The following is a 14890-nucleotide window of genomic DNA, read 5'->3' on the forward strand; positions in this document are numbered from 1 at the left end:
TCACTTCCGCGCAAACCAGGCCGCGCTGCGTCACTTCCGCGCAAACCAGGCCGCGCTGCGTCACTTCCGTAACTGCAGCTCAATTTTATTTTTGGTATTTCCTTCAACCATGCGTCATAAGATCTCTGTAATTAACTATTATATAATTTAGAACTGAAAAAAAAAACTGCACCATCACAGACGTGAGAAAGGAATGCTTATTAACCAGTACCTCGGCTATACACCGTCTAATAACTTCAACGGCATTCACCGAGGAAGCGCGAAACAAGATTGCTACTTGGAAGTTTCAACAAAAAGAGAACGACAAATACTCGTGAATAACGCATCCCTATGGATTGATTCATTCCCCCACATAATTATGGATGGGTTCAATCCCCCAAGGTTATGTTCCTTATCAACCGTTTCGAATGGAGTGCTTAAGCGACTTGACGAGCGCTCTTCAAGCTGATTGGTAACGGAACACAAGTTATGGGCAGTAAATATCTCAAGTTATTGTCCGATTCGGACTAAACTTGGTGTACGAGTTGGTTGGATGACAAGAACAAGCAGATTTGATTTTGGTTCAGGTCCCAATCCAGATCCGACCTATTAATCGATCCAAAACGTAAACTGTTCAACATGGTGGAGGTATGTTCTCCACTGAGTGGTTTCAATTGACATGAGTTTCTTTACAAAAGTCATTATACAAAGGTCAAAGGTCAAAGCCTGTGCTCTGGCTACCAACCTATGGTTGTTTGTCTGTGTTGTCATTTTTAAATGCTGAGTGTCAGGCAAGGAAGCAGCACGGACCACTTTTAAAGTCTGGAAAGACTCGGACGGGGTTCGAACCCGAGAGATCCCGATGAAATGGGTTGGGGGTTTACATGACCTCCTACACTCTTTGTTTGTGTTTTCCTTTTTTTATGCTGGTTTAGACCTTCAGGTTCGAGTTAGACCAACAACTGGTCTGCTGGGCCGGAATCATTGCGAAAAAAAATTATGGGCATATCTATGTAAGTCCCTTGTTTATTGCAAGAAAATACACCTGATGTGGAATCGGATCCCCAAAGTCTATTCACATTGCTGAAGAAAGTCCTAATTTTGTTTTTGTGAAATAAATGTTTTTTTTAATTTATTTATCCGAAGTGTTGTTGCTTGATGGAGTAATGGAGTGGCGCAGCATTCGCAGCACAGCTGCGCTTCCAAGAAATGACAGCATAAGTTGATGAACAAACAAAGGTGAAAAAGTGGATCCCCTCAACTACACACCTATCAACTTACATCTACTCATCAGCAAGGTCATGGAGTCATCACACCGCAGTCGTTATAAAATCATTCCTTTTCTCCACTAGCCTGATCTTAGGGAATCAGTTCGGATTCAGACCCGGTCAATCTACCTCGACATGCTGCTTCTGCTCTCCCAACAATGCATTATTATTATCATTATTTTAAGTCAGCTCTCAGTTAAGCCAAACAACACGAGATGGAGGCCCTCAATCTCAGACATATCTCAATAATTTGTTACATTCTGGCACCCAGCCTTGATCTCCAAACTCTCTGCTGATGACATCCAGTCACCTCCTTGTGATTTACTGAATCCCTCTACACTAGTAATCAATGTATGGCTCTTAATGGGATCATCTCTTTCCCTCTCCTAGTCAAAGCTGTGATTCCCCAAGGCAGTGTCATTGGCCGAGCTCTGTTCCTCGTCTTTATTAATGATCGAGGGGAAAGAAGGGTTGCTTAGAGATATACGCATATACCTGCTGTCAGCTGTCGACCTTGGGTTAAATCCAGACCCAACTATAAACTGTCATCCTGGTGTTTTGCAAGCATGGCAAGGCATCAATAATAGGTGCCATCCTTGGATAGACGTGAAACTTGGCGTCCTGTCTGCCATAAGTTGGTGGATGTTAAACAGCCCAGTGTCCTTTGCGAAGAGTAGGCGAGCTATCGCCAGAACCCTGGCAAAATTCCAAATTCCTGCTGCAAATCACAGGGGGCATTGCATCAGTGGCACATCTGACCTCTCAGCAATGATGCAACCAGCAGCCATAGGCTCCATATGAAATTAATGAATCAACAATCTTTCTGACTCTGGAAAACCCTCTGCAAAGACACATCTCATCCTTCAGATTGGCAGGCAGCAGCCCCTTCTGTCTCTGCAGGCCTTGATAAAATCACAAGATGGTAAAACACTTAGAAAGTTTTTCAATCCAGACAAATCTCACACTCTAACTCTCCGAACAGACCGTCTGGCATCATCGCAGTTGATATAAAAATGCCCCCCCCCCCAATCTACTTTCTTTAAAATCCTCTTGAGGAAGTTCATTCAGCCACTCAAACTACTGGGTCTTACTGTCGGCCACTATCTTTCTTGGGCAAACCACGTATCGAAGTTGGCCTCCAATGACACTTGGTATCCTATAATGCAAAGTTTGTCCTTGGCACACCTGAACTTTTATCTGTCTTCAAACCATCACCCACAGCTTAATGGCGTACTGCTCTTTCCTTTTGGTTGGCACTCGTGCTGAACACCTTGCTCAGCTCAACGAGAGTTGACATTTCTGACAAGGTGGAGGCACCTCCTACATCAGTGGTGAAGTCAACCACCACATTTACCGCATTTGGTTCCTGAACTACGACGATCTTTCACGTATCATCTTGTACCAGCAAGACTAGGCTCCCTGCCACTACGCTTCCAATGTGCAACAATTCTTGAACGATGTCTTCCCAGACAAGTGGATTGGTAGACGTGTACCAATAGCGATGCCACCTCGTTCACCTGACCTGTCCCCATTGAACTAGATTTATGGGGCTATGTAACAATGTTGTTGCTCATCCAAACCACATTGCTTTGGATGAACTTGGGACGACGATGATAAATGCAATTCATGAAATTACTCAGCAGCAACTGGAGAATGTTTTCAACAAGTTGGAAAATCGGATTGTGAACGATATATTATGAAAGATGGTGGTTATGTTGAAGCCGAAAAATTTGAACTGTATCAAGTGAAAACTTCATGAATTATGTTTTCCTGCACCATTTACAGTTTCTTTCTATCACATGTACATCAGAAGTTATAAAAGTTCAAAGTTGCACAAGGACTTTATGGACACTCTGGAAGGCACCAGCACGTCGAGCATTAGCATCTTGTACACAAATCAATTTCCCATAAAGGAAGGGTGCTTTCAATACCACAGTACCAAAGGCTGCAAGTATTTTTTTTTAATTATTATTATTATTATTGTCGTAAAACGGATAAAACTAGAAACTCTTTTTTGTACATGTCAGAATTCAATAGACCATGATGTAATAAACAGCCTCGGGCTGTCCAAGCACATTTGCAGTAAAAGGGATAAAATGGAAGAGCTGGAAAGAACAAATTAAGAATTATGAACTAAAAGGTGGATTAACAGGGAAAACGATGTTTTGAAAGTTAACTTTCCCCAGATGTACAGACATATTAAAAAAAAAAAAAAAAAAACACACACACACACACACACACACCGTACGTCAAGGAAAGAGCAAGTCCGAGGATTTAAGTTCGGAAATCTACGCAGGCAGACATGATTGGCCAAAAGAAGGAATGGAACAAAGGTCAAACATGATTAGGCAGGGGAAGTGGAAGGGTAATAAATATCACAGGGAAAGGAGCCAAAAAAAAAAGTGTGGAAAGTGGAAGGTAATAATTAGGTCATCGAGCAGAAAACAAGCCTCATGTCCAGAGCTGTGGTGTTGGTGGAAAGTGGCCACGACAGTCAACATAATCTTTGGAATATTTGATATGTACGTCATGCCCACAAGAATGCCCCCAGAAACTGTCGCGTGAAGCTTTGGGCAGACATTTCTGTATTACTATTAACATGGACTGCGTTTGTGCAGCCGATTCTCTTTTTCTTTCGAGATTTAGGCTGGATTTTGGGGCTTGCGTCCCGTGAATCAAGTTGAAGTGATGGGGTTTGGTGAAGGTTAACGCCCTCGCTTTCAACAAATGGTTGTGGATGACAGTGTGGAGGACTAAAGGCCCAACTGTTTCGCTTGCAGACCGAGTGTGTGTTTCAGCACATCCTGAAGTGCAGAACACAAAGTGCCAACGGGATGCATGACGAATGGTGGGATGAATGGGTGGGGCAAAACTACCGTTGACCTGCATACCAACAGATAAAGCGAATGCACAACTATGCACAATATCATGAAGTACAAAACAGAAAAATAAAACAAAAACCATCTTATTAAAAGACAAAAAATTATATCCCCAAAATAAATAGTTCTTTTTTTAAAGTTTTGTTGGCCGATTTTGTCCATAATATCATATTATTATTATTTAATTTTTTTCATCTATAATCCCATCTGACACAAGGGGGTGAGTGCTATGCTACTTTGGCTAATCTGCTTGATATGATGTAAAAGGCTGCACCAAGCCATCTTGGATTCCGCAATGGCCTATCAGTCTTCATCCCGATGCCCATTCCACTGCACACCCCCCCCCACCCCATTCTTCCCCACCCCCAAACTCTGAATTATACAGTATCATCATAACTGTATAATTTAAAAAAATCAGTCTGGAATCAGCATTAAGCAGATCACCACACCCAATAGCTCTACAGACAAAACCTCATAATTTCCTCTTGTATATAGAGCATTAAAAACCCAATAGCTTTTTAAAATTTAATTATGGATAGTACCAATTCTTTGGCCTGATCTGTTGTTGGCTTGATTTCCCCCTCCCCCTCCCACCCCCACCCACCCAGCATCATAGCATGCAAGCCAAGATGGATCTAGCAAGGCCAGGCAAGGCATTTCAGGTCATACAAGTACAGGCAACCGCTTCCTTTCAGATGCCCCACAATAAGTTTTAGTGTCCCAACTACCGCACAAGGAGGCAAGAAACACAGAGGCGGGATGGCCCTATACAGTCATGGTGGCAAAATGCGCCACAGCCACGGCACACAATGAGAGCCCGCAATCGGCAGGGACAAGGCTCTGCTACACTATTTCCCACCTTGGCATCTCCATACACCAAGCTACCGGTCCCAGTAGGGAGCACACTGTCCTTTGCAGTGCCCTCTGTCGCATTGCCCATCACTGAAGTGACAGCCATCGAGAGCGATGCAGGAGGCTGACCGGAGCCGATTATATCGGCTGGGGCACGAAGTGGACATTCAAAGCGAGATGGACTAGTACAAACTGGGTGCAATGCCGCTTGCTGCTTCTCGTGAGCAATTGCCACAAAGCTGACAAGTTGTGTGGAAGCAACAGACACTGGAAGATATGTTGGGTCCTCAGTGGACCACCGTGCACATGGAAGTGTCAATTCAACTTTTACACTGCTGTTGCAAACTACGACGCTCTTGGGTGCTTCTCCATGCTCTTGGTTCAAATCCAACACCCAACCTCCACCCCGCTCATCCTCTGGACTCATACCAAGCACTCTTTCTGCTTCACCATCCCAGTCTGGACTGAGCTCTCGTTTCAATGGCCGTCTCAATCCAAATCCCTCAGGCCCGATAAGTTGTAATGTTCCACCATTCGTTTGTTGCTCTAAAGCATCCGCCTTTACCAAAGCTGGGTGACTATCTGGTGATGAAGGTGACATGGTGCAAGGAGAAGATAAAGAGTGTGGGCTATGATCCAAACTACGATCACAACTGGGTTGGTAATTTAGTCTGGACCAATTGCTTGGTGTCGTGAACAGCGATGGAATGCAATCATGCAAGAGTTGCTGTGCAAGTGGGTTGCATTCTTGGATCATGGATTCTAGTGAATGCTCACCAGACAGTAATTCTTTATCCTGACCCACTTCCTCTCTTTTCCTTGATTCCAACAGTCTCTCATTTTTATCCTCGATAGGCAAAGGTTTATCACGTTTGTCTGCTTCAAGGAAAGCTCTTTTTGAAGAGTCAATTTCACTTTGCCTCTCCCCATTGTGCAAATGGTTGATGGTGGAAGAATTTGGTAAGAAAGGTGGCGTTTGGTGATTTGAAGATGGAGCTTTGAAACCTTCCATTTGAAATCCAAGTGCTGTTACATGAGGACTTTGTCCCCAATGTTGAGAGCTAATATTTTGGGTTTGAGGGGCAGGATCCTCAAGCTTGAGGACAGATTGCTGCCAGGATAAGTTAAACGAATTATTCACATTCTGACCAAGACCATGAGAAGAGGATGGGATTAGTGATGAGTCATTCTGAATCTCTGGTTCTCTCGCTCCAATTCCTTTCCCATCATCCCCAAAGTTTTGTCCCGCTGTGGAGGTGTGGTTAACTGCACCGCCTTCAACTGCACTTGGAGAATTACTGGTAATAGCAGGTGCAAGATTTGTTACAACAGTAGAAATTGGCATGATGCAGGATGAAGAAACAGACAAAAGTGAGTCTGGGGAAAGGGGGTTGGACAATAAAGTGCTTTGTTGTTTGGCCAGGGAGAATACAGATTTGGTGCTTGGGGTGATCGCTGTCGAAACCACATTTCGCGATAGCTCAGGTCTCTGGTCCAGTGAGTCTCCTTGGAGTGCTTGTGGAGAGGAATTTGTCCGAACATGTGGCAAGCGCTGCATTGAGGCAGTGAATCGCTTTGCTTCACGAACCCATTGGGCTCTTGCTTTGATATCTGCAAGAGTCCGCGCCCGTCCAGTTCGAGAAGGTCGATGAGGCAGTGGTCCTGGAGTCACCATGGGAGGTGTGTTGGAAAGTCGATTGTTCGGAGAACTTCCAACTACAGTCACAAGAGGGGGCTTCAGTTGGATCTGTCAGGGTTTGGAGAAAGAAGAAAAAAAATTAGACAAAAGTAGTGATTTAATACAGCAAGTCTGTTCATTGCTCATAGCAGAGAGTGAGAGTATGTGCAAGTAAAAAGAAAGGCAATAGGTTCAAGGTGCAAAGCATTTATCCAGTTCCTTTTTGATCCACATCATTACCCCACACACGCAAAGCAAAAAGCGGGGTTAAGAAATTGGTTAATGTCCGTCCGTCATCAGTTTATGATCGAGGAACAACTGATTTAAATTGCACGTTTTATTTTAAACCTGATTCAGAACATGAATAGGAAGACAAGTGTGTTGTTTTACAGTGCCTTGGATCAGAATTCATCCCGACGGTACATGCACAGAGAGGAGCGATTATATATATATATATATATATATATATATATATATATATATATATATATATATATATATATATATATATATATATATATATATATATATATATTTTTTTTTTACTCTGTCTGCCTGCCTGGCAGTCAAACAAAATGGAAAATCATTCCAAACAGGAAACTCACTGATTTTAAAGGAAGTTATAAATGACAAACAGGCACAAATTACTAATGTAAGAGACACTGGGGAAAATGGCGGTAAAACCTGGAATTTATTTCTTTACCAGCAAATACATCCCGTCGTTTCGCTGACAGGAATATTAAGTGAGGGGGAGTAAGAAGGAGGGGAGAGGCGAGGAGGGAAAGAGGATGGAGGGTAGGGTGAGAGGAGAGAGGGGAGCGAGGAAGGGTTGGAGAGCGAGGCAGGAGGGGAGAGTGAGGAGGGCTGTGGAAAGGGAAGGCAGTGTGAGGAGAGGATCCATCCAGACATAACAAACGTCTGGAGATAACCAACATCCGGACGACAAGTATACTTAAGGAGGGGGAGAGGGGTGCAGGAGCAAGGAGGTAAGGGAGACTGAGGAGGGTGGGGGGGGGCGAGGAAGCAGGGGGGAGTGAGGAGGGGTGGGGGAGTGAGGAAGCAGGTGGAAGCGAGGAGGGTGGGGGAGCAAGGAGGAGTGGGGGATCGAGAAGGGGTGGGGGAGCGAGAGGAGGGGTGGAGGAGCGAGAGGAGGGGTGGGGGAGCGAGAGGAGGGGTGGGGAGCGAGAGGAGGGGTGGGGGAGCGAGAGGAGGGGTGGGGAAGCGAGAGGAGGGGTGGGGAAGCGAGAGGAGGGGTGGGGGAGCGAGAGGAGGGGTGGGGGAGCGAGAGGAGGGGTGGGGGAGCGAGAGGAGGGGTGGGGGAGCGAGAGGAGGGGTGGGGGAGCGAGAGGAGGGGTGGGGGAGCGAGAGGAGGGGTGGGGGAGCGAGAGGAGGGGTGGGGGAGCGAGAGGAGGGGTGGGGGAGCGAGAGGAGGGGTGGGGGAGCGAGAGGAGGGGTGGGGGAGCGAGAGGAGGGGTGGGGGAGCGAGAGGAGGGGTGGGGGAGCGAGAGGAGGGGTGGGGGAGTGAGAGGAGGGTGGAGGAGTGAGAAGAGGGGTGGGGGAGCAAGAAAGCAGGGGGAAGCGAGGAGGGGTGAGGGAATGAGGAGGGGCAAAAAGCAGTAACCAATGCATAAATAAAGCATATAACAAATAAAAACATTAAAATTAATTACTTTTTCCTAAGTGTTGTCATGATTGGGGTTAGACACAATACATATTGCTTGTGGCAGGCTTATTCAGGTGTGGCAGGCTTATTCAGGTGTGGCAGGCTTATTCAGGTGTGGCAGGCTGTCCAGATGAGGTTGAAAGCTCAGAAGATGAAAAGGAGGCTGATTTGCTTGGGATTTTCAAAAAAGAATTTCATGATGGAGACTTGAGTGGCTGCCTTCATTTTCTGTTCGTAGACCTCCTTGTAACATTTCAGGACATTCTCCATCTCCCTCCGCACCTTGGAACTTCTCATGCAGTCAGGATTGTGCTCATCATGAATGATTCGCTCAGACAGACTGAGCAGGAACGACTCGCTCAGACAGACGGAGCAGGAACGACTCGCTCAGACAGACGGAGCAGGAACGACTCGCTCAGACAGACGGAGCAGGAACGACTCGCTCAGAATGACGGAGCAGGAACGACTCACTCAGAATGAAGGAGCAGGAACGACTCGCTCAGAATGACGGAGCAGGAACGACAAACTCAGAATGGCGGAGCAGGAACGACTCGCTCAGAATGAAGGAGCAGGAACGACTCGCTCAGAATGAAGGAGCAGGAACGACTCACTCAGAATGAAGGAGCAGGAACGACTCGCTCAGAATGACGGAGCCGGAACGACAAGCTCAGAATGGTGGAGCAGGAACGACAAGCTCAGAATGGCGGAGCAGGAACAACTCGCTCAGAATTACGGAGCAGGAACGACTCGCTCAGAATGAAGGAGCAGGAACGACTTACTCAGAATGACGGAGCAGGAACGACAAGCTCAGATTGACGGTGCACGAACAACCCGCATGGTGCCTCACGCCATCGCGCCATGCCCACGCACAGCGACAGTGTCTCAGACAATTGATGGTGCCAGTCCTGAACCAATCAGCTAAGTGATCGCCAAGCAACAGGGTCCAATGATACGCCCGCCACCTTGCTCATACAAATCAGAAGCGGTCATGTGGGACGCCCCAACCCTCACTGACGATACGCAAGTCCTGGCGTTTCCTCCAGGGTTTGCAAGAGGGGAGAGATGGCAATGTGGCGCATGCTATGAGCTGCAGGCCGACTAAGTCAATGTGGGGGAATGCCCAGAGTGCCCTTCTTGCCCAGCTCCCACCCAGTTCAACACGAGGCACAAGTGACAGGACATCCTTAACCTCTCTAGTTTAGAATGGACAAGGCCTGTCTCTTGCATAGGTAATAGGCCATACACCAGACAGTTATCCATACATACATGTCCTTAATACATGTTCAAACGTCCGATAAATTAAACAAACACAAACGGTGTTAAGGTGTTAAATTCCAACTACAGGCCCCTACCCCAAAAATGTCGCAATACTTCTGAAAAACCTTCAAGTACTCAGTGACATTGGTGAAATTACAGAGCAAAGAAATATCAGACGTAGATAAAACGACTTGATGAAAAGTTTGCAAATTTTATTCAGTTTCAAATCAAACGGAAGACCAAGAAAGAACCCGAAGAAGTAAAGAGCAAAGATGGAGTCATCAGGAGGAACCGGGATAGGATTCGGGTTTCAGCCGCTACTCCATAACCCTCAAGCCCATCCAGGCGCAGCCAAGTGAGCCTTACAGAAAAAAAATCCTGCAATAATTCACTTCTCCTTAGAGAGATAGATAACGAAAAAGAAATTGAGAGTAAAAGAAATGAAAGAGAAGAAAAAGCAAGAATTTGTATGAATAAAGAAAATTGTGAGAAAGAAAATTGAAAGGAGTATCAAAGCAACAAGCAACAAAGATGTTGGGAAGAACCAAAACAGATAGACTTCAGTTGTGTGTTATTCCCCAGGCTCAAACGCAGCAACATGTATGAGCTACCAGATGTCCGTCAGCAGGGAAGCACAGTCCACACCGTTTCATTATGTTTGTACCAAGTCCTGATGCTGAGTTCTCAATAATAGAGCCGCTTTATCGGATGCAGACTTTGTTATTATAGCTCTTCTAAATAATCAGCATTGAACAAATTCTAAAACAATAGCTATTTTCAACTGCTGATATTATAGACAATGTAATTTCATTTTCTTCAATTTCTACACAATATCGCTAAAATCTGTTCATTCTAAAGTCAGAAGAAAACGTAAACTTTGGTTCATGCTCTCAAAATGTCACACTTTGAATGCAGTACTGCAACTCACTAAGCAGGCTTGACTTGCCTGTCATCTCAAACCCTTGCAACTTATTCAGAACATGGCAGACAGCCAGCCAGCCCCATAGTGAAAACTGGAAAATTTGATCAGATCACTCCAATCCTCAAAACACTTCACTAGTTCCCAGTACAGCAATGTAAGGCTTTTAAACGTTTGCTGATAACATTTAAAGTCAAAGATGATTGGCTTCCTGCCAACATTTCTGACCTGATCACACCTTACACCCCTGCATGAAAGTAAAGCTCGAACGTCAGGAATCTTCTGGTTGTTTCTTGCATGAGGATGAAGACGACAATCTTTTTTTACCAATGCCTTTTCATTTTTACTTTTCTTACCTCTTCTTCCTTTGTGAGGGCTGACAGGATGGCCTCCTAGAGGTATGCACACTCGCATCGAGGCTGTCTAGCCTAGGTTTGAATCTCCACCCAGCTATAGACTGTCATTCTGGTGTTTCACAGGCAAGATGACTCAGCAATGTGAGTGCCGTCTCTCCGATGAACGTTAAACTGGGCATCCCATCTGTTGGCATTAGTTGGTGGACATTAAAGATCCCACAGTGTCCTTCGCAAAGAGAAGATGAGCTATCACCGGCACCCTGAATAAATTACAAATTCCTGCTCTAACTACTGCTGGGAAAGCAATGGCAAACTACCCAGTATAACCCTTACGAAGAAACTGCTTTGACAGTACCAACTCTCTGCAACAGGGTATGGTACATCAGAATCGGAATAAATAACAAAATCTTCCTTTGAAAGCATCATGAGATCTTGCTTCTCGAGGAAAAACTGCCACAAACAAAACTGAATGAAAAATTACTTTACTTATAACCATGAAGTGTGGCTTTAAATTTAATTTATCCATCAAGTACTGCTTATTATTATCAAATGGACAAAACATTTGTATTCAACTGAATGCCACAAATATCATACAACTAATCAGTTATTAGTTTCTTATAAATCCCTTTTGAAATCATATCAGTTACACACTTGTGTATTCTACAGTATTAAAAACAAACAATTATGGTCAATAATGAATGATTTATAGATAATAAATAAAACTATCTTTTCTTCCTTTTGCTGACTGAAAGAATCAAAATCAGTGAGTATCTATCTGAGGGTTACCATATTTTAACTTTCAACAACAACAAAAAAGACACTCAAGAGAGGGACACTCAAGAGAGGGACACTCAAGAGAGGGACACTCTTTTCAAGAGTTTCCTTACCGTATGGAGCAATCATATCAGTAGTCTTATTTGGTGTGTTCCGGACCTCGATTAATTTTGACTGAAAACCGCCGTTCTTCCAGTTGAAATACTGAATTATTGCTGGAAATATTGTGCTTGTCCGAGTCCACATGAGAATGTACATGAATAGCACCTTTATTTACCACATAGACTGACGTACCAGCTGTACAAACCAAGCAATCGGCTTCCCATTCTTCTCGACCACTTCCAAAACACGGGAATTTTGTCTTTAGTTCTGCAGTGAATTTACAATTTCATTTTGGCATTGTAAAGAGCTCTTGAAGAAAATCAAAACAAGTGTGTACGGTACGGACTCAGAACAGACACTGAATCACGGACTGAGCACATGACTGGACCCTCACTCAATGCGAGGTTGGTTGGACAGGAAGAAAAGAAGTGAGTGTCGATGTTTGAACACGTCTATTACACCATGATGGAGTAGTACAGACTTGTACCTAACTGTCCTGGTCCAAACATTACAAAACTGCATTTTATCACTGTAAGAAAATGTACAGATGTCTAATCGTTTAAATGAGGTTAACAAAAAAGTATCCTGAATCTTAAAATTTATCTCTGAAAATGCAAAAGCCATAAAAAAGAAGGCAACATCATGGACATTTTTCGATATTTTTAAAATGTAAGGACCAAAAAGTAGGACATGACCAGGGAAAACAGTACGTATGGCAACGCTAATCTGTCCTAAAGAATTACATCTGCACCTTAGAACTGCCTGTAAAACTGCCAGAGGTCCCAGTTAATTGTGAGATCTTGGCATCCTTCATGAACAATACTACTTCAGTCTGAATTCTAACTATAATTCATGGACCGGTGTTTGTTTGTTTGTGGGTGTGTTTGTCACGCTACTCCTCCTACCGTTCTGGGTCAATTACATCCAGACTTGCTACCGAGGATCAGCATGACCACAATTAATATATAGGGGTGTGTTTATCTTTGCTGGTGGTCTTGGGGAGAGTGAGGAGGGGACAAAAATTATCCATGTATATGTGTATCATGTAGCACCACCTCCAGGTGGGGAAGGGTATTGCAAATCTCCACCATTTACAGTGTGCAGTATTCCTGTCCCCACATTTTCCAGTGCTGTGAGGTGTTTTGAATTATAAGCAGTCGGTATATTTTTGATTCATGTATGTAACCCGGGTTATTTATTTTTGCCTATACACCACCCAAATTAAGGCATGTGTCAGAAGAACGTGTTTGGAACAAGATCGCCTGTAGGGAGGGTACTCTGCCAGTGAATAAAGGAGGAAAATATTGCAAAAAAACAATATATATATATATATATATATATATATATATATATATATATATATATATATATATATATATATATATATATATATATATATATATATATATATATATATATATATATATATATATATATATGTATATATTGTTACGGTTCTTGGAACCGTACGCATACAAACATACAGTGTCCCAAGTCAGTTATTCCATTAAGTATATGTGCAGATAGAACCCCTCCTTGTGTGTAGTGGGAAAGCAAAAGGGGTGCATTGCGATGGCTTTGAGATAGGTTTATATATCACTTCTCCCCTTTTATTTTGAACCACAGTGCCTTCCTCTCGCTTTCCAAGGCAAAATCTTTGTGCAGTACCTTTTTGGCGAATCCAGATACGCGTGGAGTGGGCGGGCTTCCCGGTATGGCCTAAACCTCGCCCAGAAAGGGTGGACCCATGGAAGCCCCGTCCAATCAGGGCGGACAGTGACATCAGCTTCACCAAGGCCCCTCCCCGCTGAGGGAGATCTATAAATTACGAAGCAACCCTGAGAGTGAGGAGCATTGGAGTGAGGAGCGTTGGAGTGAGACAGTTCGTCGGCTGGTAGCGAAAGAAAGGAGGAAGGTCGTAGAGTGGTTGTGCTCTTTGGGGGTCGTTCGTTTTGAGTGCGAGAGAGCTGGGAAGACCTCGACCCGACCTTGACCGGGTCTCTCGTTGGGTTCTGTCTGCAGCCCTGATCCCTGCCTCGGACTCCGCTATACTCGACCCGGGCTCCTTCGCAGACACGGTCTCCACATGTGCGGCTGTGGACCGAGCCGCACGACCATTGACAGGTGCCGCACCATGTTGCATTCCTTCCCTCCAATGTTCAGGTACCTGAAAGAACTGCGACCTCAGCTCACCTCCTTCTCTGGCTGCGGGAGTCCCTTTGCCATACATCTCGGTTTATTTTCATCTGAGTGTGCGTCTGAGTGTGTGGCACCGTCTTTAAGTAGAATTGCATAAGTGTTTTTATTTGATCATTGTAAATCTTGCCTGTTTTATTCCCACATAAGTCTGCTCTGTGTCCCTCTTTTGAAAGTTGAATGTAAATAAATTATTGCAGAAATGTTCCCAGTTCGTTTTTGTCTTTTCCTTCATTGGTCTGGATACCTGGATACCATTGACCAGAGTCGCAGGGCCAGGCTGAATGGCAGAGCTGAGCTGTTCAGGGAGCTGAGGCGTAAAACTGTACGTGCACTGAGGGTGGACAAGGAGGCCTATGTGCGAGGAATCTGTGAGGGGGTAGAGCATCACCTGTGGACAGGTGATTCTCATCCCGCTTACAGGGGAATTCGCGCATTACGTTCATCCAAGCCCATCCCTCGGAGCACTACAGTTTGAGCAGAGAGTGGTAGGCTCTTGACAGAGGAGTCTGAAGTGAAGGCCCACTGGGCCGGTTACTTTGAGCGGTTGTACCAGGCTGATCCCTCATCTGTCGAGTTGGACGTCAAGGGTGTTACAATCCCTGTTGCTGACCCTCGAATCAACTGTGGTCCACCTATGCTTGTGGAAACACGGGCTGCGGTGAACCAGTTGAAACGGGGCAAAGCTCCAGGGATCTGTGGCATCCATGCCGAACTTCTCAAGGCTGGTGGAAATGCTGCACTCGTGTCATTGCATGCAGTTTTGTGCTCTGCCTGGAACACAGGCATCATCCCAACTGACTGGAAGAGGGGCCTTGTTGTCCTTGTCTGGAAAGGGAAGGGTGATCGCCAAGACTGCAACAACTACCGAGGGGTGACGCTGCTCTCAGTGCCGGGCAAGGTCTTTGCGCGGACAATTCTCGATAGGGTTTGCCACCATCTGCTTGAGCACCAGCGTCCAGAGCAG

At 44.9% G+C, this 14890-nt stretch overlaps 1 protein-coding gene across 1 annotated transcript in view; it reads right to left on the minus strand.

Annotated features, from left to right (window-relative positions):
- Window positions 1–3193: 3193 nt before the first annotated feature.
- Window positions 3194–14890, minus strand: part of ASXL2 (ASXL transcriptional regulator 2) — a 144435-nt gene continuing 132738 nt past the window's right edge. The window contains exon 12 of the mRNA XM_085894357.1: window positions 3194–6725. Within this exon, the coding sequence (XP_085750483.1) occupies window positions 4851–6725 (1875 nt within the window). The 3' untranslated portion in view covers window positions 3194–4850. The remainder of the gene's footprint in view (window positions 6726–14890) is intronic.

Source organism: Eptatretus burgeri, chromosome 9, assembly GCF_056783735.1.
Source record: "Eptatretus burgeri isolate ZD-2024b chromosome 9, Ebu_testis_v1, whole genome shotgun sequence".
NCBI classification, from domain to species: Eukaryota; Metazoa; Chordata; class Myxini; order Myxiniformes; family Myxinidae; genus Eptatretus; species Eptatretus burgeri.